This window comes from Haliotis rufescens, unplaced genomic scaffold (assembly GCF_023055435.1).
Source record: "Haliotis rufescens isolate VD_foot unplaced genomic scaffold, xgHalRufe1.0.p SCAF_40, whole genome shotgun sequence".
Lineage (NCBI taxonomy): Eukaryota > Metazoa > Mollusca > Gastropoda > Lepetellida > Haliotidae > Haliotis > Haliotis rufescens.
In genome coordinates, this window is record NW_025964113.1 from 997,531 (window position 1) to 1,023,928 (window position 26,398).

Consider the following 26,398-nt stretch of genomic DNA (forward strand, 5'->3'; position numbering starts at 1 on the left):
GATGATGTGATATATGCGCTATATACAATGAGTCTTTACAGGCAAAGGAAATTATGCCCTATGTATACAAATGTTTCATAACTTATTGCTATGTACACAAGTCACCTGGGGCACAGTAACTGTCCCGGTTAGGAACAGTTTACAAAGAGGAATCATGTCTTTTTGCAAGAGTGACCATTCTCGGTTATAATGGAATATATCTGTTTTTGGCACGAACTTCTTGTATAAATGAACAAGTACAGTAAATATGTTCTAAAAATATGCTGACAACTCAGGTACCCAAAGCTGAAAACAATTTATTAATGCATTGTGCAAATACTCCTGTATGTACACATGCAGTGAAGGCTTCTTGGTAGAATGTACTGGTACTGATTTAAAAATGCACATAATCAGGTAAGCAACAGAGAAACAGTGATTACCAGTGCTTAACTTACTCAAATTTACGTTTAACTTATGTGAATATTCAGATGGGCTCAGCACAAACTATGCTTACCTGAAATGCACATTAGCAATATTAAGGTAGGCTAAAGCTTACCCAATTTAGTGCAGGCTTCTTAGCTGCTTGGAGAAGTGTACAACTTGAAAATGTTCATAATCTGAGACGGGTTTCAGTATTCAGGTAGATCAGGCTTACAGGTTATGTAGGGCTTATCAGCTGCTTAACAGATAACTCTTACCTAAAAATCACATAATCAAGTACAGGAAAGTACAGGAAAGCTATGAACAGAGTGCTCGCCAGATAATGCACATGTATTCAAGTATAGAGTGAATATGCAACAAATAACAATTCCTGCTTACCTAAAATACTTATGAGAAAGGTATATCTAGCTTACCTGAAATGCACTTAAGGCCATACTTTTTTTGTTAAAATGGAAAAATATATAAGAGAATTTGCTCCTTTTTTCATCCCGCCAATAAATTGAAAGCATATTGCACCAAAAAATATTTTCGAAACAAGGACCGACTGAAGTTGACATATATTAAATACGGGAGTCAAAATAAAGATTGTTGTTCCTGATATAGTTGCGATGCATAGATGCACAACACTAGATTCGTCAGGTTTGCATGGCTTAAAGCAACAGCTGTGTTGCAGGCTCCCCTCCCACATTAAACCATATATATATATTTTTACACCACCATACATTTAGTGTAGGAGAAAAATGAAAAAATAATTGAATTACTGTTTTTCCCCACATCCTAATTTTTTTTCCTGTAAAAAATCCATAAAGCTAGTCATAAAAAGATTGGCCCTACCTTAATAGTATGTGAATATTCAGGAATGGTCAAAACAAACTGAACTTATCCATAATCCACATTACCAAAGTATTAAGTGAATATTTCAAATGTTAAGGCTTACAAAAAAAGGTCATTACCTTAATATTGTGAGAATATTAGGTAGGCTAAGAACAATCTGAGCTTACTTGAAAATATGTGAATATTCAGGTAAACCAGGTGTTCACTTTACCTGGAGCTCAGTAAGTGTGATGAGGAAACACGTCCCCAGTTAATGTGACATTCAGGATTGTGAGATACACATACACTATAATACAGTTGATGGGGAGACCAATTCTGCACAGATGTGAATTACCTGGGAACATGCAAGTCAAACAGGTCACTGTTAAATGCATATCAGAATTACAACACATAAATATGTATGAAAATAAATCTTCCTGACTATATATCATACATCCAAACTCAGGATACAGACTATATATTAAATACTTGTAAGCTATAAAAGCACTATGACAGATCAGTGACTGACGTGTCATTCTTTTCAAGATATGATAACACAATCAAGGGAGGTAATTGAATGAGTGAGTTTGGTTCAACACAGCTTTGAATAGCATTTCAGTTCAATAGCTTGTGTGGAATGAAAGCCCAAAGTGATCCAGGTCGGAGACGTTTACCACTTTGGTGAAACCCACGAGCATGGTACTGACAAACCTAGAAACAATCAGGGTGCAGATTCGAACCCATGATCTTAGGTTTCTGGCACACCAAAGGGATGCAACTTAAACATCAAATTGCAGCACCTTAGAGTGAGTTGGCTTTAACGCCGCTTTTAACAGTATTCCAGTTATATCGCGGCGTGTCACCTTAATGTGGGAGGAAAGCCAGAAGTGATGCAGGTCTCAGATGTTTACCACTTTGATGAAACCCAAGAGCACGGGTATGGTGCTGACAAACCTAGAAACAATTGGGGTGAACCAGGATTTGAACCCACAATCATGGGTTTCTGGCGTGCCCAAGGGCCACAACTCTGCACAGCGAATCGTGGCGCCTTAGACGACTGGGCCACCCATGCCCCCGCAGCACCTTAGAAAACTGCGCAACCCGTGCCTTAAGGGAGAACAGCAAAAGGACCACTTCCACTCATATTACAAATACTTCTATCACATTTCAAAGACAGAGAAGACAGACAATGGCACTGATTCTATTTCTTTACATGAATCAAACAAAAATTAACACTATTGTATTACAAACAGAATTCAGTACATAATATTGAGATTTTTCAAGAAAATCGAATGCCATTTTTGTTTTGTCCATAGACTTGCATTGTTTGGCTTTGTTTTAATCAATCAGTGAGGGAGGTTTGAAAATTACATCTATTTTCAAAACCATGAGACATGGACTTGACAATGGGTAGGAATAACAGAATATATAGACATTTATTTGATATGATAAAATGTTGAAAATATACTGGCAAGATACCAAGACAGCAGGATCAAGATCTCAGCTATTATACACCAGTCACTTGGGTGTTGAAATTCAAAAGGACACATGGGGCCGATAACCGACTACACAAGGATTACATAGTACCATCATAGAGCGAGAGTGAGGTTAGTCTAGTGCTGCATTAGCAGTTTTCAACCCATCGACAGTGACTAATAGATCAGAAAAATAGTAGGAATCTTCCATCATCTATATCTTGCACTATTTCTGTGGTCAAAAATATCAATTCACTTGAGACTACGAACATTTTGGCACTATGGTTACATTGTTGTTTTGTTTGTTTGATTTTTGATGCTGCACTCAGCAATATTAGATGATGGCAGACTGTAAATAATCGAGTCTGGGTTAGGCAACCCAGTGATTCAAATCATGAATCCTCACAATTGAGATGCGATGACATGCAATCAACCAAATCACTGAGCTTGATCACCTGATCCCTTTAGTCACCTCTTACAAGCATAACTATTTAATTAATGATGCCATAATTCTGGTTAGCGTTTCCAGTATGTAACCATAATAACATAACATGTAAGTAAGTATACATAAAACAACAGATTCAACAGAAACATTGATCTAACCTATCTAACAGGAACTTGAGATTGCACCTCAAAATGATTAACTTTACCGTGAAATTACATGATTTGAAGAAACCAGAAACCAATAGTTTTTACATTAAAGGAATTAATCAGGAATTCTTACATCATAATGGGTACAAAACAGATCTAAATCAGAATTAATCAATGCTTGGAGTGGGTTTAGTCAAACCTCTGAACTGTATATACATATATATAACAAGATGTTATGTTAATGAGTGAGGAAAGCCCCAAGTGATGCTCTTTGTGATTTTACCACTTTTAGGACAGAGATGAAAATCGTTAGGGACAGGTCATTTATTAAAGGAGGGGATGTGTCAGAGGGAATCAGGGAAGGGTCACCAAAAACTATGAGTCTTTAGGGGAGGGTCATAAAAAATCGATACACATATTTGTGGAGGGGCATCAAAAAAATACTTTTGCATTTTCAGGGAGGGTCATGAAAAAAATGTACACGGACATGGACATCCAAAAATATGAAAGCATTAGGGGAGGGTCACTATTTTCAGCATCAAAATCCCCTGACCAACCCATCCCTGTAATAAATGACCGGCCCCTTATGGTGCTGAGAAACCCCAGATCTGTATCAGGGCAAATTTCATAAAAAACAAAAGATTCTTCATTCATAATTTTTGTTTGTAGGTCATTCTTCTGTCTAAAATCAGGTGTTGCTGTAACTACAAGAGATGGAAATACAAGGGAGATAGCCAGGCTGCCAACGGAGACTTGGAATGATTTAGACACACAACAAACTTCAACAAGACAAAGAGGATGGATACACAGGGTCAATTTGCATAAAAAAATCCTATTGTCAAAGGTTAATGTCATTTTAACATGTTTGAAGACACAATAAATTTGATCAGAATAATGACAAGGCATTCCTTCCATAAATGATGGAGTATTGAAATAATACAAAGACATCAACAACAGAGAACCTGTCTCCATGAGAAGAATCAAACAGGGTCTTCAGCAAGACAAGCAAACACTTTAACCACTTGGCTACTCCACCAACCCACAACTGCATGATGTCTTCAAGTCCTTACGAATTTAACAATTGTGATTTTTCTTATGTCTAATGTTGAAAATGCCAGACATATTTAGTGTCTTGTTTTTCAACTAAATTTTGGAAAAGTTATAAAAAATCCAAATGCTGTGACTTGTAATATACTGAACTCTCATTAATTAATTCTTTCAGTTTTGTCTCCTGCACTTGGCATATTGATGAAAATAATCCATAAAACATGAAAATAAATTTGTGGCAAAAACATGAAGAATTAATTAGATTTGATGACAATACATCAATGACCATGATGACAGAGAACAATCAGTCACAATCATCTGCCCAAACAGATTCCATTGGGTTTAAAAGGCAAAATAGTGGTGAAAATTATATAAATGGATCACTGAAAATCAGTGATGACACCAGGTGGTCACAAAAGGGGGTAAGCATGTCCTGATCTTTCAGTAAAACATTTTACAATTGACACATTTACAAATGTCAGCCACAAGTTTCTACATGAATCAAGACGTTTAAAGTTTGCTGTAGCAGGCTAGCAGCCCAGAAGATAGGACAAGATTGCCTATTATAAACATTATTGTTGAAAAGTACCTGAGAAGTAATGTTTTCCAATCGTGTTAATCTTTCAGAAGATGTGATAACAACATGATATATGAAGGCGTAAACAAGGAAGTTATCTTTGGAACAAAACACATTCCACAATATAGAAATGGTTATGATTAAATACCAAAGGATAATTATGGTATTGGTAATAATAATGTACAGAGGTGAACAATGAGGGAATAAGTGCAACATCGCTATTTCAGTTATAAATATGAACAGCATGTAAACTTATTGTGGGAGGCGAGCCCAAAGTGATGCAGGTCTGAAACGTTTATCACCTTCGTGAAATCCACGAGATCATTAATGGTCCTGACAAACCTTGAACCAAAATCAGGGCGAATCTGGGATTTAAACCAACAATCATAAGTTTCTGACGTGCCTAAGGGACGCAACTCTGCACAGGGAATTGTGCCGAGGACGACCGGACCACCAGTGCCACCATATGTTCCCCACGATTGTGACCCCCATCAGCACGGGTATACCGGTAATGCTAACAAACAAAGGAACAAAAACTAGGATTCGAACCAGGCCCAGTTGAACCCGGCATGGCAAACTCTCCCTACTGACATGCAGCAGCCCACTGGGCCACCCAAAGTTCGACAAACTATAAGAGAAGACATAATATACAAAGTAACAGATGCTGTACAAATGTGGATGATGAATCCAAGTTACTTCTTTAATATAAAGAAAACCATAACATCCAAGAGATTCCACCTGGATATCTTACTGATTGATAACACAATGTTTCCATATATATTCTTATCGTATCATCGTCTTATGTCGCTTTGAACAAATTCCCACCCATTTCACAGTGAGAAACAAAAGAAATGCTCTTCAAATATTTGGGTAATCAAACACAGGCCTTGAGCATGACGTGCAAACGCTTTAACCACTAGGCTACCCCACTACCCTTCACAAGAAGGGTTAAGGACCAGTCCAAAATATGTCGCAGAAGATACCAACACAGCATGCATGTTATGACCATTGTGTAAATGCCATTTAAGATGCTGGTAATAAAGTTTTACACAAGCATGTGAGAAGATGGAGACAATATAATCACTTTGAAATTCAAGACGATGAGCATATGATGAATGACTTCATGTTAATAGCATTTACTTTGTTTAATGCCGCACTCAGCAATATTCCAGCTATGTGACGGCGGTCTGTAAATCATTGAGTCTGGACCAGACGATCCAGTAATTGACATCATGAGCATTGATCTACTCATATGACAAGCATAGTCGCCTTTTACAACAAGCATGGGTTGCTGAAGACCTATTCTAACCCGGACCCTGAGGTTTTAGGCTGCATTTAGCAATATTCCAGCAATATCAAGGCGGGGAATACCAGAAATGGCCTTCACACATTGTACCCATGTCAGGAATCGAACTCGCATCTTCGACTTGACGAGCGAACGCTTTAACTACTAGGCTACCCGAACCACTCCAAGGGGAGGGAAGAGGGCATGTGGTGTGTCAACAAAATAAGATTCAGTCCTAAGATTAATCCAATCGGTCCACCACCCCTATAACAAATGACCTGTCTCATTTCAGGGTTGATATTGGCAGATTTAATCATTCTGAGAAAGATTACACAACTAACTTCCATGTCTGGGTTGAAATATCCCTGAAATAATCGATATGGGTGTATAATGACACAGATTTTATCTTACATCTTGAAATGGATTATATCATACACTTTCATCCACATTGCTACACTCCATTAAGTAGGTTAAGCTTATATTCAAACATCGTTGCATATTCAGTGTTTTATTTACTGTGTGAAAATGTTGGGTAATGTGGCTTCAATATGAAACATATAACCCATAAGAATACATACAATACATTATATTATTATATACTTATATGTTACAATAATGATCATCATGATCATGAAAACAAATATATAACTTATGAGGTAGCTAACATATTCTATTCTGCAATAGAGCCATACTACTAGGTTCATGTTCATCAGCTGCTTCAAAAAACCTTTTGAGTTCCTACTTAATTCGGCTTCTCAATTACTAGGTTTACAGAATCTTTATAACCATAGGGTCAACAGTTGAAATAAGAATAGAATTAGATATATAAAAACTGTTTAACAGTCACCTCAAAAACCTCTGTTGGTAGCTGAGACTTAACAAAAACAGGAAAAGCAATGTGCTGCTTGGAGCGGGATCATTTATAACACGTCAAAGAGTTGCTTCCCCTTTCAATTCCATGTAAATTATGGTTCAGCTCCAGGAGTCCCAGGCAAGCAGGGGAACTTGGTTACTCTTTGTTAGTAAGTTAAAATTTAACATACCGTCAACAATATTTCCACCACATCGTGACAAGGTTATTCTTTGTTTGCAGGATACAGAGTTAACATTCCAACGTCTTCCGTTGTTCTCCTTGCTTGTTATTCACAACAATGTTTGTACAGACTCTGACTTAATTTTTACGTTTTTGAATAAGTAGTTCAGCAGATTTGTAAACCAGGTAATAAAATCAGAAATGCCCAAGGGGAACTCTGGTGTAAGTAGTGTTAAGTCTACCGAGTCTCATAGCTGCTCAAGGCCGTTGTTAACTTTTTTTGACAGGGGGGGCAAATATTTGTACAAGTAGCACTTGTCCCCAACTTGATTCAAATAAAACAGTTTTCTATAAACAATCTAGGGGGGCAACTGCCCTCCCTGCCACCCCACAGCTGGCTACGGCGCTGCTGCTGCTGCCCTATAAACATGACCCATGTCCTTCTATTATATCACCACTTTCAGTCTTAGAGATGGACCTGAGGTCTGGTGCCAATTTTCTGCCTAATTCTAGATTTTGTAATTAATGCATGGGTGAAACTGAGACATATTCTCTGAATAACTTTGGCCACCACTAGCTGCTAAACCTCATAAAATGTAAAGCAGCAGACATTAGCAGTGATGTTTCACTTTTCTTCGTTGCTGCTATCCTTCCTAAAAAAATAACTCACATAATTTACATGTTGTAGGTTGTGCTGGCATTATACCAGGTGCTCCAACTATCATACATGAATGTTACATCAAGAATAGAGCTCTTTCATCATCTGTTAGGTGTTTAAATAGGAAATTTGTCCAAGTCAATTGCCACCCCTGAATTCTAGTCATAAACATTGTTTACTTTGTCTGCAAATTCAAGTCGTATGATGTATATCGATCAGGCAGTTAATGTATAACTTGTTAATTACACAGAGACACTGTTTAAAATTTCACACATTACTTTTTTCGTCCAGATCAAGGCTAAAAATGACCATTAAATGATGGAGCATACTCCCTCCTACACATATAACTTCAGGTCAGGGATTTCCTCAACAATCTGCATCATAACAGACAGGGATGCTTAATCAATCCCTTTCCTTTTTATAAGAAAAATACATGGCATAAGATAGGAAGGTGATCTGGCACAGCCAAACCCTGCTGGCACAAGAACAGCCCTGCCAACATGGCCATTAGGAGTCAAACTTCTTACAAAATTCAACAAGCAAAGGGAGATAACTGACACAAAGTGGATCTGGCTACTCTTTTATCCACAACACTTTCCTTGCATAAATATATGAAATGTCACAGAATTTTGATGTTAACTAAGGGTTTCCATATCACCTAGTGTGCCTCCACCAAATATATACAGGGATAAGCAATGTTACTTATCCGCCTGGTACATACATAATTATACAATGACTTTACAAGTCTGACTTCAGCACTACTTCTATCTTAAATCATTGATATCTCTTTAGTGTGTAGGTGTTTCTTGTTTACTCTGTATTCTCTGTATTCTCTGTTCAACCTGCTCAAGGCAGCACAGAATAATCACCTACTCGCTGATATGTAAGCGAAATTGAATAACTTGTCAAATCTAAGGTGCAAACCTTATGCGACAGTTGACTTAAAATCATAAGAGTAATACTTATAAATATATATACCTGCAGTTACTGAGAATGTCTGTAAATAAAAAATGTTTTGGCAGTTTTGTGTGATCTTTGGTTCTGAATGATGACTCAAACGTCCTATGACAAGCGGAAAACAAGTACATCGTATATGAAATCTTGATGTATGTGGTTTAGAGTGAGAGCAAAGAAAGTCAGCATGACCGCCACTTATGTACAAGCCTCTTTCCCAACATCCGTGATGCCGGTTGTCTCAAACAGTTTAATGTCTGTTGTGGTCTCGGTGTTCCCCGAGGTGGTGTGTGGATGGGGCTTGCCATTCTCCCCTTCCACTGTGTCCTCCCCACACTGACTCGTGTGCAGGTCACGGGACTCCGACACTAGGGAGTCTTGGTCGCTCTCCTCCGATTCTTCTTCAATAGACATGACCTCAGCCCCGTGGAACACATACCGACAGGGCGGCAGGAACAGGAACTGGTCATCTGGAAATACAAGAGCTATATCAGGGCCCCGTTCCACAAAGTGATCTCAGCACTATGACTATTGTAAGTCTATGTTAAAGTATGGGAGTTACGATCATATAAATAAAAAAAAATATATTTTTTTTTTTTAAAAACCAAAAAAAAAGAAATCAAAAAAAAAAAACCAAAAAAAAAAAATCGCTTGTGGAACAGTGCCCTGGACTGTGAACCAGTCGATGAGTAAATGAGAGAAAAACAAAAATTGACTGCCCTAAAACCATGGAAAGCCAGGTCCAGGTGAACCTGTGGTTGATAGCATGTGCACAATGTTTTTGTACGATCACACAAAAATATGCCAGATCACACACAGGTGTTAAAATCCAGGTTAGAAGTGGTCTTCAGCAACCCATGCTTGTCATAATGGTTGTCAGGCTGATGCATGTCATTGTATCTCAATTGTGTAGATCGATGCTCATTACATCAATTGTCTGATCCAGACTCTATTATATACAAACTGCCGTCACATAGCTGTGGCATTAACAATAAACAGGAATGGAGAAAGAAGCAACTGGATATTGAAATCAGCAGTGTATCAGCTGTATCAGAGCCAGGCAAACAAGGTGTTAACAGTGTAAGCCCCAATAACAGCCATCCGACACACTAGCCACATTACTGCTGATTATCATTATCTGTACTCAGTAGTCATGGTTGTGAATATTGCAACCTAATCCACATCGCCTTTCATGGCATTTTTGTGGATCTGATCTGTCCCAAAATCACTTAAGTCAAACACAGTTGCAAAAGAAACTGTTTGAATATGGTCAGTTATCATATATAAGAACACTTATACCATGCATACACCAAGACAAGGCAAGAAATTCAAGGCCACACACATAACAAAAACTGGTCTTGCCTTGTCATACATTCAGCATGTCCAACATTGCTAGTTTTTCTGTTTAATGTTTAACACCATATTCAGCAAAATGCCAGCTACATGATTGCAAATCCAGCGACTGATATTATGAGCATCGATCCACGCCATCAGGCTACAGGGACCTGCAATCTGCCAATCCATTAAGTCACCTCTTACAGTAAGCATAGGTTGCTGGGAAACTATTTTAACTAGGAATCCCCACTGTGGTCATTTTAGTCAAGTTTATTCAGTACTCATCATGCTGACCCGTGAAGATCCAGGGTGACTAAGCTGGTCATAAAAGGCGATAACAGGATTGGGTGGTCAGGCTCGCTGATTTGGTTGATACATGTCATCATATCTCAATTACGTTGATCAATGTTCATAATGTCAATCTCTGGATTGTCTGGTCCAGACTCAATTATTTACAGACCGCCGTCATAAAGCTGGAATATTGCTGAGTGCGGTGTTAAACAACAAACAAACATAAATATGTTATTCTTATTGACATGACTGTTAGTTCACTCGACATAAGGTTTAAGCACATATTTATTTGATGGAGACCTCTAATTACCTTGCAGCCTCTTGGCAACACTTTCTCTCTCATGGATGTGCCACATTTTCTGCATCTCCTGCAAAGATGTGTCCAAAGCTCCATACAGCTCTTTGTCCTCCTCGGTCACTGTTGCTTCCTCCCCTGTCACAATATCTATGTGAGCCTTGCTAGGGGAGATAACTCTCCCACCAGATTCGGTTTGTGTTTGTGTTTGTTCCGTTAATTCACTCTCATTTCTAGTCACGGTAACCTCTGATTCAGCCTTCCCACTAACGTCCTTACAAATTTCAATAGTGTTACTTTTATGAGACACTTCCAAGGAATCTCTTGCAAAACTGTTAGAGTCAGATTCAGCAACAGATGTCTGAGCATAAGCAGCTACTGGTGGTTTAACATCGGTAACAACCGATGTATCAACATCCAGAATATCAGAAGTATTAACATCCGCAAGAACCAATGTTTTAACATCAGTAGCATTCAATGTACTAACCTCTGAAATAGACGACGTTTTACCATCAGCAGCAATCAATGCCTTAACTTCAGTTGCAACCTTATCAATGTCTGCAACAACAGACGTTTTAACATCCACAACAACCGACGTTTTAACATCAGTAGCATTCAATGTACTAACCTCTGAAACAGACGACGTTTTACCATCAGCAGCAATCAATGCCTTAACTTCAGTTGCAACCTTATCAATGTCTGCAACAACGGCGGAATTAACATCCGCAACAACTGATGTTTTAACATCAGTGTCAACACATGTCGTAACACTATCAACACCAGCATTGTTTGACAAACATGGACTTGATTGTTGTAGGATTGTGTTTTCAGATGTCACGGCACTATCAGTGTCCTTCTCACATGTGTCCTGAGTGAGATCCACCCCTGACATGACAGCACTGAGAGAGGGGGGCGTGGCCAGCTCTGTTCGCCGGATCTGTATGAGGGGTGGCGTCTTGTCTGCAAGGTTGGACCAGCCTGGCCCCAGCCGCTTGCAGAGTTCACTGATAATACAGTCACAGTCTCCAAGCAACTCTACATCAAAGTTCATGTGAGACAATGGTTCCCGGTTGATGAGGACTTGAGGTACACTGGATGGGAGGGAATCTGAAAAGGATTAATATGCAGTGGAGTTAAGGCCATAATAATTGTTTATTCGATTTTCATCAAAATTAATAAAACAATGTAAGAAGGGAAATATATATATATCAAGTCATCCTTGTACATTAACAATGGACTATGAATATGGTGTACCGTATTCGACATAATAAGCGCCCCGCTCTAATAAGCGCCCACTATTTTACATATATTGGCTAGTGAACAATCCCAATAATCCCACCCGACTGATCAATGTACACAAGACTTATTTATTCGTGTATAATACGCACTTGTGTGTTATATGCACCCTTAACTATGGGCAATTAAATTCTGGAAAATATATCAGTTGTGTATAAGACTTTTCTTTTGTATCATTTCAGGCTGTCAGCATAAACCACGAAATTTACAATCTTTCAACTCTGTTTTTTCTCTCACAAAAATTATATTCTAATAAGAGCCCCTATTTCTAATTTTGAGAGCGCCCTGGGCGCTTATCACTTCGAATATGGTATTTAATCATGTAAAGAAAGAAGATAAAGATCTGACGGCGGCTGATAATCAGATCAGAAGTCTAAAGCATTTTAAGAGACACCATAGCTGGGATCATTCATAAGTTTCCACTTTGTAGAGTGTTTAGTTACAGAGGAGATGGCAAAAATGGGCAATGTTCAACATCATAAAGTCACTTGACTTTTACTCAGGTTACCTGAGAATCAAACACGGGGGCTTTAATGAAGAGACTTACTTGGAATGAGGGCAACAGGCCTGACTTTGAGGGAGGAGCCAATGACAATGAGAAGATCACACTCGTCTTTGTCTTCCGCCATCTGACGATGAAACTCATCAGGGAGACTCTCACCAAAAAATACAATGTCTGGTTTCAATATGGACATAGAAGAGTCCATTGGACACACTGGACAGCGGGGGATTATCTGTGGAGAAGATCACACAAACTTGGTTTTCATTCTCTGAGAACTAAATTTATGTAACTGTTATCTGGCACGTGTTTGAGAAATGGATGTAGGTACAATCTGTGCCAAAACATTTGAATATCTAAAAGCCTAAAATTGACTCATAGGATCATTTTCAATTGAGTTTGGTGTTTCTCATGTTATAAGACCAAACAGAATTTAACAAGATTGGGATTTGTGAATAGGTTATGACCCTTCTATGTCCCTCCTATTGACCAATCTGATTCCGCCTCTCATATCACTTGCATTTGCTTCTAACAAAATGACGGCGCCCAGTCAAGACAGGGGTTACTTCACGATGTGCATCAAATCATGTGAGCACCTTGATTAGAAACATGAAAGGATTAGGAAAATATCTGTTGACGCCAAGTTGGCAGTACACATGCTTTACACATTCGGCAATCGACAGGTAACTCCCTTGCCTCGGGAAGATGAATCAGGGTGAATCTGGGATTGAAACTGAATCACAGAATCATGGCATGCCTAAGGGCCATAACTCTCCATAGCAAAATGTGGGTCCTAAAGTACTGTCGGAAATACTAGAAAACTGCTCTTCTGGCTTCATGAAATAAATACGAGTCATAGGACTATAACAAAAGCATATATCAAAATAACGTGAATTGACCTAATCTAGCCTATCCTAACTGATATTGTGATTACCCTTAAAATGTACTTTTACAGGTAAAACAAGTATTTGTCACAGAGTGACGAAATATCCCCCGCCTGTACACCATAGTACCAAATATGAAGACAATCCAGCGATTAGTTCTTGAGATATTGTGGCAACACCGTTTTCCAACTCCAAAAACAGATTTGCCTGCTGTGACCTTGAAAATGGGGTCAAGGTCACCAAATCTGACAGGTGTATGCGGTGTCTGTATATACACTATAGTTCCAAATATGAAGACAATCCAGCGATTAGTTCTTGAGATATCGCGGCAACACCGTTTTCTAACTCCAAAAGCAGATTTGCCTGCTGTGACCTTGACAATGGGGTCAAGGTCACCAAAACCGACTGGTGTCTGCTGTGTCTGTATATACACCATAGTTCCAAATATGAAGACAATCCAGTGTTTAGTTCTTGAGATATCGCGGCAACACCGTTTTCCAACTCTAAAAGCAGATTTGTCTGCTGTGACCTTGAAAATGGGATCAAGGTCACCAAAACCGACTGGTGTCTGCGGAGTCTGTATATACACCATAGTTCCAAATATGAAGACAATCCAGTGTTTAGTTCTTGAGATATCGCGGCAACACCGTTTTCCAACTCTAAAAGCAGATTTGTCTGCTGTGACCTTGAAAATGGGATCAAGGTCACCAAAACCGACTGGTGTCTGTGGAGTCTGTATATACACCATAGTTCCAAATATGAAGACAATCCAGTGTTTAGTTCTTGAGATATCGCGGCAACACCGTTTTCCAACTCCAAAAGCAGATATGCCTGCTGTGACCTTAAAAATGGGGTCAAGGTCACCAAAACCGACTGGTGTCTGCGGAGTCTGTATATACACCATAGTTCCAAATATGAAGACAATCCAGTGTTTAGTTCTTGAGATACAGCGGCAACAAACAGGTGGGACGTACGGACGGACGTACGGACGGTCGTGAATACTATATCCCCCGCTTCGCGCTTTCGCGCGGCGGGGGATAATGATGATAAAAATATTGTGTGTTGTCATACATGTATGGAATGGCCTTTTACCTGAGGTAATTACCTCACACCGTCCCGTGCATTCTCCCAGGTGCAAATGTCACCGAGTTGGGTCTGGTCTCAATATATTGCTGTTATTGTACTTAATTGACATGTGTTGATGGGGTAGCAATTTAGGATATCTACTGCATCCTATTTGCTTGGAAACATGATGGACTAGTTAAGAGCTATGAAATGGGATGAGTATTGGAAGGTTGCGGTTTTGGAATCTAGAAATTATTTGTTGTTCTACAGATGGTTTCTTGAGGTAGCATTTATCTCCACTGATGACGTATATGAATCTGTACTTTTGAATGTTGTGTTATATCTTGCAACGAACCCGTTACACTTAGCCAAGATGGGCACAACAGGGTTGAGCTCACAATATCTGACTGCCGTAAGCAAGACAACGCAACCGTGTTGTGCTGCTAGCACATATGTCTTGTACTTTCCTGGATTGTTATTCAGCAAAATTTTCTCCATGAGTTGAACTTTCGTTTCATATGGTCTGAAATCGACAATGTCATATATTCCTGTATTGCCTTTCGGACTAATCATGGTTTGGGCGACAGTATCTGATTCCTGGACATTATATTAACTGGCGTTATCCATGACAACAACACTGGGGTTGTTTAAAAAGGGCAATAGCTGAGGTTCCAACCAGTCTATGAACACATCACCTCCTATAATTTCCTTATGAAAATCACCAGTTTTCTTTTTCGCCTCGAAAACTAGCACACATCCACCAATAAGCCCCATATCATGGGTTGCAGCATGCAAAACAATGACATGATTACCTTTACCTGATGCTTTTTGTCCATCTGCTGATAGCCACATGTAGTCAGTGGAATGATTCATCAAGGTAAATTATCTGGACGCCCTGACTGTGATAGTAATGAATGGTTCGGAGATAATTTGACCTCACAGACAGGATGGAATATTTTCCCCTGAAAAGCGCTCGGTCATCGTCACGCGCAGTGTATCAAAATCCCATCTCTTGGAGAGCAATTGTTAGTGCAGTCCGGGAAACATTAATTGTATCTTTAATTCCTCCCAAATTCTACTACCGGTCAGGGTTACCTTCTACTCATAAAGCTTGTACACCATACGCCTAATCAACCTGTATCAAATTAATAAATGGTTTCCCTCTATCTCTCTAAAGAGTAGAGAACTTGTATGCATTTCCCAGTACAGCCTCCATATCGTGTACCATGGTTATGGCTATGCAAGTGTAATGTAACATGCATCATGGGAGCAATGTTAACAAAATAAAACGCAGCAACATTTTGTCATTTTAGAAGTTGTACATCTAGAACTTTCTCAAAATAATTTTGGTGAGTGGATAAGATGTTTTATGAAGACTACATTATTATCATTATAACGGAGTCATGTGCGCATATTTCTACAGTCCATTTCAGACTGTCATTACTGGACTGGAATATGTGAAATTCCTGTTTTTATTTGAATTTGTCTTTGTTGATAGGACTCCTTGTGACTGAAATACTTCAAACCAAAGGTAGGGCGATCGGTAGTCACTCGATATTTCAAAAACAATAGTATATTATATCTTTTTTTAACAGGCAAAAAGCAGTTTTCTAGCGTTTCCGACAGGAGTTAAGGACACAAGGAACAGCATGCCTCCAAAGTTGGGAGAAATCTTTTTACTGTAAAACAACAATCAAGTCAATAGTGTTTGAAATATAGGAGCTCCTTGAGATTTGGTGCCACAGTATCTTCTTCTGGAGACCCCCAAATCTGAAACTGTTACTACTGGGCTCATGACAAAAGACCATTCAACTTAAGTTCAAGCACTGGTTCAATGTTTACCTGATTAAAGATGTCTTCTTTAACATCCTCGGCAGTAACTTTGTGTCGGCACACCATACACGTAGCACCAGCAAAAGAACCTACAAATATATAGTCAGTGAGTGGGTGAAGGAGTGAGTCGGTATGGTTTTACACCACTTTTAGCAATATTCCAGCAATGTCATGGCAGGGGACACCACAAATTGGCTTCACACATTGTACCCATGTTGGGACTCTATAGTGAACACTATAACCACAAGGTTACCTGACCATATCATATCCAGTCATCACCATGGTGACTTTCGTCAACAGGTGAGAAGTGAGGTGAAATGGTGTCTAAAATTGCATTCAAGATTATTACACTTATATCGTGATGTGCATGCACGTGTGTGAGTGTGTGTGTGCGCCTGCTTGTAATAGTCCAGACTAATGCCAACATCATAGTGCTAGCCCACTGAGATACCATGCTACAGTTTAACATCAGTACCCCACTCAGACACTCCATGTTTAAGCCCCTCAATGATGAGCGCTATCTTTTAACGTCTTTTGGTATGACATGGCCAGGGATCGAACCCACAACCTTCCACTCTACAGGTAGATGGAGGCTTTCCTTTAGTCAACAGAATACAAAGTTTTGTTTGTCTGTTTGTTGTTTCAACCACACTCAGCAATATTCCAGGTATATGACAGCGGTCTGTTAATAATCAAGTCTGGACCAGACAAACCAGTGATTGACATCATGAACATCGATTCAGGCAATTGTCATCGTTGACATGCATCAACCAAGCCTGACCACCCGATTTGTAAGTCGCCTCCTACGAGAAGCATAGTTGCCTTTTACAGCAAACCTGGGTTGCTGAAGACCTTCATGGGTTAGAATACAAAGTGTTATTTCAGGCCAATGAAAGCTATGTTATAGGTTCTGCTACACCATGTACTCAGGGCTGATAGTTACAATTCAGTGCAGCAATGGTTACAACCAGTTTTTCTTCAGGCATCATGTTTATATCAATGGTAGCAACATGTGTGTAGATGGTGTAGTTGAAATAAAATAACAAGCTATTAACAATCAGTTGAGTCAAAGGTCAGTGGCAGACATTTTCTTTCAAACATATTCCAGGTAGTATAGGTTAGGTTACTTTTACCCCCAATCACCACAGTATACATATGAATGGTGGTCAGCAGGTCTGGCGATTTGTTTATTTGTTTGTTGTTTAATGTCTCACTCGGCAATATTCCCGCTATCTGATGGAGGTGGGTAAATAATCAAGTTCAGACCAGACAATCCAGTGATTGATATCATGAGCATCTTCACTGGGTGTTGTTCAGGTGAAGTGACACAGGGTTTCATGTTGCATTCAATATTGTACTTATATAGGGAGGTGCGTGTGTGTGTCCACAGAGGCGGTCTACGTGTGAACGGTAGTGGGAACCTATTTTACAGTGACACCACCCAATCACCATGTTATGCGGCTGCTAGTAAATCTGGGTTACCAAAGACCTATTCTGGCGCTTCTAGAACATGTTGAAAGTAACATATGACAAATAGTAATCATGGTTATAGTGAGCTTGTGTTTCAGGCCATATTGAACAGTATGTCTGATCTTAATCAGGATGCATCTGGATTTGGACCTATGACCACAGGCACATGGCACATGGCACATCTACAGGACTCAGTTCTACACAAGAAAAGTAATATATGTAAGATGTTCGTGTGGTTGCTTACCATGGCACTGTATGACATTCCTGATGCCTGCTACTTGCTCCAGGGTATCAATGTTCTGTGTGTAGTTTCTCAGCAACTTGCCATGTTGCTCAATCAACTGAATAAACTTGTGACATCGAGATGGCTCAAACTGACCTGGGTAGATTTCCTGCAAATACAAATGGCATACCAGCGTTTAACAATAACAATTGATCAATTCGATAATTAGCAGTGTGACATGGTGAGAGCTATCCAGGATGGTTTCATGCTGTTTTGATATTAGCAATTGATTTAAGAAATAAACGATGAGTGGGAGTTGTTTATTCAACATTACGTACAGCCTCTTTAAGGATGTTAGCAAAAAGTACATGCTTTGAAAATATACCCGTATTTAAATTATGATGATTCCCTGAATAGAATCTGACCCTTGCTGACCGCGGCAATTTCGGACAAGTCCAATTTAAAAACGGGGATGGGGGTGAGGGGGTAAATTTGGTCTTTCCCGCATATTCTCACAATTTTCACATCGATTATCTGTACCTTTTCTCCCAATACCGATTGTCATATCTCTTTTTTTTGGTGCAAACATTCGGCCATTACGTTCATCTGCGCTGTCCAGTTTCATCTATGGGGAACAACTCACAAGACACTTCCCTCTCAAAAATAACGTCGTTCAATTTACAACGTCATCAGTTTGCGAGTGAATGTTCGAATCTCCAGAAATGTCACAATACAATCGTGTTTAATCGTGAAATAAACCACGCTTCGTTCTCCATTATTCTTTGGGATTTATCGCACAGCTATCTTATATTGAGCAATATTCCAGCTAGGACAGGTCTGTTGGTTGGTTGGTTTGTTGTTTTAAACAGTTTAACGCCGCACTCAGCAATATTCCAGCTATATGACAGCGGTCTGTAAATAATCGAGTCTGGACCAGACAATCCAGTGATTAATATCATGAGCATCGATCTACGCAATTGGGATTGATGACATGCATCAACCAAGTCAGTGAGCCTGACCACCCGATCCCATTAGTCGCCTTTTACGACAAGCATAGTCACCTTTTACGGCAAGTATCGGTTGCTGAAGACCTCTTCTACCCCGGAATCTTCACGGGTCCACAGGTCTGTAAATAGGTCAAATCCCTGAACATGTGTCAGGTATAGAAGGACGTAAGTAACAGGGGAGATAACTCACATCTTTACTTCAACAACACTGCAGACATGAAAGAGAAACAGTTCATATTGACTTCAGTGATGCCAATAAAAAAAAGAGAAATGTCGATTGTGTGGGTACTGGAGTACAGGACAGAGTAGTCAGAGAGTTTCTGACATTGGATCAATGTCAAGTTCTGATCCTGGGTCTTTGCATAATGAGCAAACAAGATAACCCCAAATCCCTCTGGATAATTAGAAAATAGTACAAATAACAGGGTAGATTGAGGGTAGATTGACATGGCTTCAAAATCTTGAAATCAATGCAAAGAAGAGAATGAGGGTCTCCATCGCTTTAAACTGATAAATCTTCATGCAATCAAATAGACAATTACTCACTTTTGCAAATTTGAAGAATGGCCGTGGGTCGTTTTGGAAGTATCTGATATCAAACATGGCTTGTGGATCGGGAAGGTCAGGGAAGTCGACTGCCAACCGGGCATAGATACCATTCCGAGATCGGAAATCAGGAATACCGCAGGAGACGGAAACCTAGAACAATCCTTCTTCATCAACATACTGGAGGAAGCTGTTCTTAAGGTAACAAGAGAGCATATTAAATGGAGACATGCTATACTGGATAGGGGTGTGTGTATGTGTTGCAAGTAGGGTAGCCTAGCTGGTGGTCAAACTCTTCTCTTGTAATGGATTCGGTTTGAATCCCCATTGGATTTGAGCGCATTTAGAATGTTCAGCTGAAAGTGCCAGTTGAGTGTCTATACCAGGGGATTCATTTTGAGAGTCAAAGACCTGGTACTACCAGTCAACCTTCAAGTTTAACAATCTACTCTAGTTTAACAATCTACTCTAGTCTAACATCGACCATTAGCATTACTGCATTTCACCAAAAAGTTATTGTTTGCAATAGTCAGAGATTTACCTTGAGCTATCTTCTTGCAAGTCCTGAGGATTCTTGGTAATATATCCCCATGTAACACGTTTTCGAGCCTCAACTATTTTCAAGCCCCTAAACAATATGCCCCTAACAACCTGTGTTCTGGCAAGGCTGCAGCCTCGCAAGATTCCCGCAATAATTTTTTCATTGGTGCATGGTATTTATGCTCAGTGGGACAACAGGCGCGTTCATGTCGCTAGGTTCATTTTATATAATTATGGGGGCCACTGACTGTCTTAAACTATTTTACATCACTTGCACAGCTTCCTCTTTTTCATGTCTCATTTGGCTACATGCACCTAAAATTGGCTGAAAGTCTCGAACAGTCCAATCAGAATCAAGCGAACACATTTGTGCACATATAGTAGTCATATGGACGATTTTCATTGGTTCTTTACCGTAACTAATAAAACATGGCCAAACAGCAAAATTTGAAAGCATACAGTCGGAAAAATGTTCTGAGATAGATCAATTTTAAATTTATTTTCGTCGTCTACACATCCCAAACCATCCTTGGATACTACCAAAGATGTTTCTGCTTTGAATGACCGCAGTACCGCAGAATCACCAACCACAGGTAATGTGAGCAAAACACACAAAGTTTGGCATGCAGCACGTACCTGACAGTGATAGACTGAGAAATGTAGAAATTCTCAATGAACCTGGCTTCGCGACTACAAATGGTTTCAGCATAACTCAGAAAGAAATACTGTGACATGTCAGCCTTGCATAAATCATGTAAAATCTAATTCAATGACAAAGCTAAATTATCATTTTGGAACGAGTTCCTTGAAGAGACATTCTAACGATGATCACAAACAAGCTGTTGAGACTAAATATATGACATTGGACATTGTTGCAGCAATACTGTCATTACATCTGAGAAAGAAGGCCATGGGAAACATGCCATATATCGCTCGTGTTACCTTCCAGAGACAGGGATTCTGCATCAATATAAAACCTGCATATCAGATTTTAAGGATTTTTTATGATCTCTCAGAGGGTGGCCCCATACTTTTTTAAAATGACCCCATGTTCTTGTGTTTAAGGGGTCCCTGTCCCAACTTATTCAGTTTCTTAGCAGAACACTGGACCACATCACAATGAAATAATCAAGTAGACACTTCAAAGTCCACTGAAGACATCAAAGTGTCCACTGAAGACATCAAAGTGTCCGCTACTTGCCACTGAAGTTATGTTGCAATTGAAGCTATACACAAGGAAAGATATTTAAATAAAATGAAAACATACCTCAAAACTTACATTTTCACTTATGCACATTTTAATCATTTTTCATCAGAACACTTGTATGCACCGACGATGTACCGGCTGCTGTTCGTAAACTTCCTGCCTGTAATGTCATGTGAGTGACCATGTTGTGCATCTATTTATGACTTGACTATAATGGAGTGGCTCGAAATCATGAGACGGTAACAAGATGGCACCTGATCAACTCTTCTTGCACGGCAAGGTATTGCTGCTATAAAATTAACAAGACATGGTCATTTGACCATCCAAGTGTTAAAAGAAATAAATGTTCTCAAAAATAAGACTTAATTCTAGTGTATTGGAATTGTTATTAGACTTGTAATCAGAAATACTTCTAAGGAGCCCGAAAACCCATAACACAAACATATATTTGTGGTCCCGGGCTGTCTGCCATACCAACAATACAAAGTATGTGTGATTCTGCATGCTTGTCAACATGTTATAGTTAGAGATTTCCTTGTTTGAATCAAGACTTAATGACTAATGTTAAGAATGAATGTGCAAGGTTTTACGTAGCTATTTGCAACATTCCAGCAATATCATGGTGGGGGAACACCAGAAATGGGGACTGAGTGAAGGAAATCGGACATGGACTCTGTCAACTTTGACTACTATATATTATCGAACAGAAATATCAGATGAACATTACGTTCATGCTTTAACATCCACTCTTTTGCATCCAATGGGACTCGCGTTGAGTACTATTTGCATCCATTCTTACCTATTATCTGTATAGGATATAATATATTGTGTGTGACTAAACTCTGTATTATTGTATCTGCATGCGAGCAGTGGTTATCGAAAACACTATTAATTGTCCAAACTTACTCCTGCGCCAGTGAGAACCATTATCTTCTTGCATGTTCTCATCAGCTCCAGCACATCGTCTAGAGTATTGATGTTGTGTAGTTTCTTGCGTTTAGGCGGCTCTGACATCAGATTTATGATAATCTGCCACAAGGTGAAGTCATCCAAATCAGGGGAGATAACTGCATCAGCCGTCACCAACTCCCTAAGGATGTCCCTGGGATTCTGGCCTTCAGACATCTGCCGCTGTACCCAGGAAAGCGGACCTGCTTAAAACACAGAACAGAGTGATCAGTTTAACTTCAAAGGGAAGCTTATCAGCTCAATATAATCTGGCTTGGTGCTAATGACACATAGTTTGGTGGGGAAAAAAGGATGGTGCTGACAGACCAAGGATGATAACTGACAAATCTAAGGTGTCAACCAACAACCAGCGCATCCTGGTATGGCAAAGGGATGTAACTCTCCACAGCAAGATAAAACCCATTTGAACAGCATCCCCATCTCAACAATCATTTTCAATTCCAATCTATGACTAAAGAATTGTAAGTAAATTAAATTGTAAACACCGAAATTTATGATTTTGAATTCATGATGCAATTTGAAATATTTCAACAATGACATAAGCACTTCATCATGCTCAAATATCACGTAAAAATATGATTCTATTTAGACTCTAAGATGTACACATACTCTTACTGCCTATCATCTTTCTTCTATCTAAGTCTTCAAATTAATCATAGCTCTGTCAAACAGTTGTTTGAGAATATTTCTACCTGCAATGGGTTTCCAGGCATCTTCACTCATCCCTGACAAGTCACTCAAGTTGTCAGAATTGTCAGAATTTTCACCTGTCGTTATATCCACCTGGAAAAAGAATCTATCTTTTAAAATACACAGTACAAACTCTCATTAATTAAAGCAGACAAAGTAAACACATGTAGTAACATGTTCTTTGTGTTTTATTGGTTGTCATTGTTCAAGACTTGAGCATAGTCGTACTACAAGTTGAAATGCTTAAGAAACCTTCAGAGAATATACATCAGAGAATAGTATTTTATGTATACCTTATACCATGTATACCAAAGAAGTTACACAACAAAATACAAAAATACCCTTCCTTACAAAAATGTATAATTGTTTGTCAACATATTTCAGGGCTCGATTTAAGGAACTTGATTTAACTTGCACCAGGGACATGTTTACATTAAAACTTTGTTGCACCTGACTAAACCCAGTTGCATCCTTGTCCCATAAATTTATCAAAGATGAAACTGGAGCTTAAACAAGGCTAAATAAATAAAATCTCAGGTCTCTGATGACTGTGCCATGTGTAAGGAATAACACAAAACACAGGACTTAGTGATGACATGATGTTGTATGGTAAATAAAGCTTCGACGTATTGAGTAGGTTCAAAGATCAGACAAGTATTACAGTAAGGCAAGACTTTTTATACATGCACTAGGCGCATGTAGATATAATTATTGGTTGCATTTATCAATAATAGGTTGCACTGGTGCATGTTTTACATAGCTGTGTATTTTATCACACAATCATGACAAAGGCACAAATTATTGCAATGCAAAGATACTTTCTATACATGTATATACAATTACAATGCTATAGACATGTGATAGATATTAGAATGATTAGATGCGCTTTAGCATGTTTAGAATGGACATGACAAATGGATACAGGGAAACATGAACATGATTAACTCAATATCAATTAACCATTTAACTCAACAAAATTAATTAACCATGTAATTTCAACATATTATTTAAGTTGACATAAGATTGTCCCGAAACAAGCATTATTTGTTCTGTGGCCTAATCAATGAATGCAATCTGCTTTTTCTTGAACTACAGTGAGTGAGTTGCGATTAACGCCGCTTTTAACAGTTTTCCAGTCATATCACGGCATGTCAGCTTCATGTGGGAGGAAAGTCCCAAGGGATGCAGGTCTTAGACGTTTACCACCTAGGTGAAACTCACGAGCATGGGTATGGTGCTGACAAACCTAGAAACATAATCAGGGCTCACCGGGATTTCAACCCACAATCATAGGTTTCTGGCGTGCCCAAGGGACGCAACTGTGCACAGCGAATTGCAGCGCCTTAGAAGACTGGGTCACCCGTGCCCCCTCTTGAACTACATAAACAATGATATATAACAATAACAATGATGTAAAGACATGACTCTCCAGTGGTAGACACAAACAGTTTTAGTCCACTCGTCCTTAAGATGATAACATATAGTTAAACCCTTGAAAAGGACAAATTTCTAAAAGTCCTTTTGATACCTTAACTATTGGGCAGTTTGGTAAGAACTTCAGGACTAGTGCCAATTTCTAACGCTACACTCAGAATTTTACATGAAATATACCTCTTCTGATGAGGAACCATCATTCACTTTCATGGAGTCTGTCTCCGTCATTTCTGATGGTGCTCGGGCTGATGGATATGAACATGCTACAAATAAAAAGAAAACAGTTCAAACATATGCATACTCAGAAACCTGCAAGCACAAGTATGGATCTGACAAACCATGTTTGTTTCTTTTTTTAAATATTTCAGCAATATAACCATGATGATAGCAGCCTGAAAATAATGCCTGGACAATGTTCAAAATTATGCATAAACATGAAAATTGAAGGGGTTGCTGTCATAACTGTAAATATATTGGTTAAAAATTCAGGGGGTCCCTAGATTCAAATACTATAGGAACAAACCTCAAGGACCATTTTAACATTAGAGTCATGGCCATTGATCATGTTGATCCCTTGTCTTTTAGCCTAATATTAAACACTGCCAAACAGGGTTGTGTATTGGCAAAAACTTAGTATTGCAATATTGTGATACATATTGTGATATATTAGGATATAAAGTGTTTGGCAGCAATTGACACTATATGCAGATTTTATTGCAAGGATGTCAAAACCAGCATGGTCCGTCGTTGCCATTTTGTTGTCATGTACACAGGGGAGATAACGATGTGAGTTAATAATCACTTTGTTTTTTCAATCAGTTTGGATGGGAAACATCATTTGTGAATAAATGTCTGTGTAGATGTAAGGTCCCCATGGTTACAATACAAGTAATAACAAACTTGTAATAAATTTACAGAAAAAATATTGCAATGCATATCATTTGAAAAGCATATTGTAGTATACTGTGGTTATGATGGTTTACTGTGCTGTCCTACTGTCAAATACTGACAATTAGCATTTTAACTTCTGAAACAAACAATTGTTTCATACTGAATATAACCCAAGAAGAAGTGTCAGGATTACATTAAATACCAACCAAAGATTGTTGGAGATCAAAAGTTAAACTGGGTTTATTGCTGACCTCCAAGAAAAGTTTTGACAACTCTCTAAACCCAGCAATCAGGTGTTCGAAACAGGTGACATCATTCCAGTGACAGGAAAGTTAACAAACAAGGTAGTGGAAGTCACTCCTTTAACAAGTTTTATTGAGGACTCTCTTCAGATCAGCATGTAGATTAATTCTAATTTTAAAGAAATCAGTTATCGGTTGTAAACAGAATATGCATTTCAAACAATTAAACTTGCATGCAGTGATGCATATTATATACAAAACATCAATCTTTAAAATATGAAGAGTGATTGTAAAATAATTTTATAAAAACAGTACCATTAAGTATATTAACAATTAGATTCGCTTTAGGTACTTGAGTTGAACTAAAATGTGAAATTTGAATTCTGTTCAATAACGTTCACTGAAAGTTTATTTTGAAAATCTGAAGTTTCTCTATCAATCAAAAGAGTGACAGTTCAAAGTCTACATTCACACCAGTGAAAGGGCATGCACATCTACAGTATCCTTCTGAGAGAAAGTGGTTGGATGTCCAAGCGATCATTATGTAACACCAGTAATCATGATATACTCTTTTTGAGATATTTTTGTGACAGAACTAACCAATTCTTCAGCATAAGAATAAGCTTCAGATGTCATTTTACCTGTGCCTACAATCGGCCCTCCAAGTTTGTCAGGTGTAGCTGTGTCTTTATTTTCACAAGTATCTACCAAGGTTCCATCTTGACTAGGTGGACCATCACAATCAGTCCCGTCAAGTCTAGGACGTTTCAGAGGGATTTCACATGCTGAATCTTCCTGGTTCGCCATATTGAGTTTGACGCGAAAGTG

General features: G+C 38.8%; 1 protein-coding gene across 2 annotated transcripts; it reads right to left on the reverse strand.

The window, feature by feature from the left end:
• Window positions 1–6,263: 6,263 nt before the first annotated feature.
• LOC124138048 (NAD-dependent protein deacetylase sirtuin-1-like) lies at window positions 6,264–26,389 on the reverse strand. Of its 2 annotated transcripts, none has more exons than XM_046504567.2 (10): window positions 26,212–26,389; window positions 24,615–24,700; window positions 23,006–23,096; window positions 22,251–22,495; window positions 19,598–19,750; window positions 18,066–18,213; window positions 16,361–16,440; window positions 12,618–12,804; window positions 10,790–11,881; window positions 6,264–9,323 (listed from the first exon to the last, which is right to left on the reverse strand). In XM_046504567.2, exons 1-10 carry the CDS (start codon window positions 26,375–26,377, stop codon window positions 9,052–9,054), a joined length of 2,520 nt encoding a protein of 839 aa, XP_046360523.2. In that variant the 5' UTR covers window positions 26,378–26,389; the 3' UTR covers window positions 6,264–9,051. The 2 variants fall into 2 exon arrangements, with proteins under 2 accessions (XP_046360523.2, XP_046360515.2); XM_046504559.2 differs by having other exon boundaries at window positions 22,251–22,498.
• Window positions 26,390–26,398: the final 9 nt, after the last annotated feature.

Excerpts from the sequence above, each read along its gene's own strand:
- LOC124138048 (XM_046504559.2), bottom strand. The coding sequence starts at position 26,377 with ATGGCGAACCAGGAAGATTCAGCATGTGAAATCCCTCTGAAACGTCCT. Across the intron at positions 22,499-23,005 it reads TGCCTGGAAACCCATTGCAG|CAGGTCCGCTTTCCTGGGTA; the intron begins GTAGAAATATTC and ends CTGTGTTTTAAG. Across the intron at positions 9,324-10,789 it reads TGTTGCCAAGAGGCTGCAAG|ATGACCAGTTCCTGTTCCTG; the intron begins GTAATTAGAGGT and ends TTGTATTTCCAG.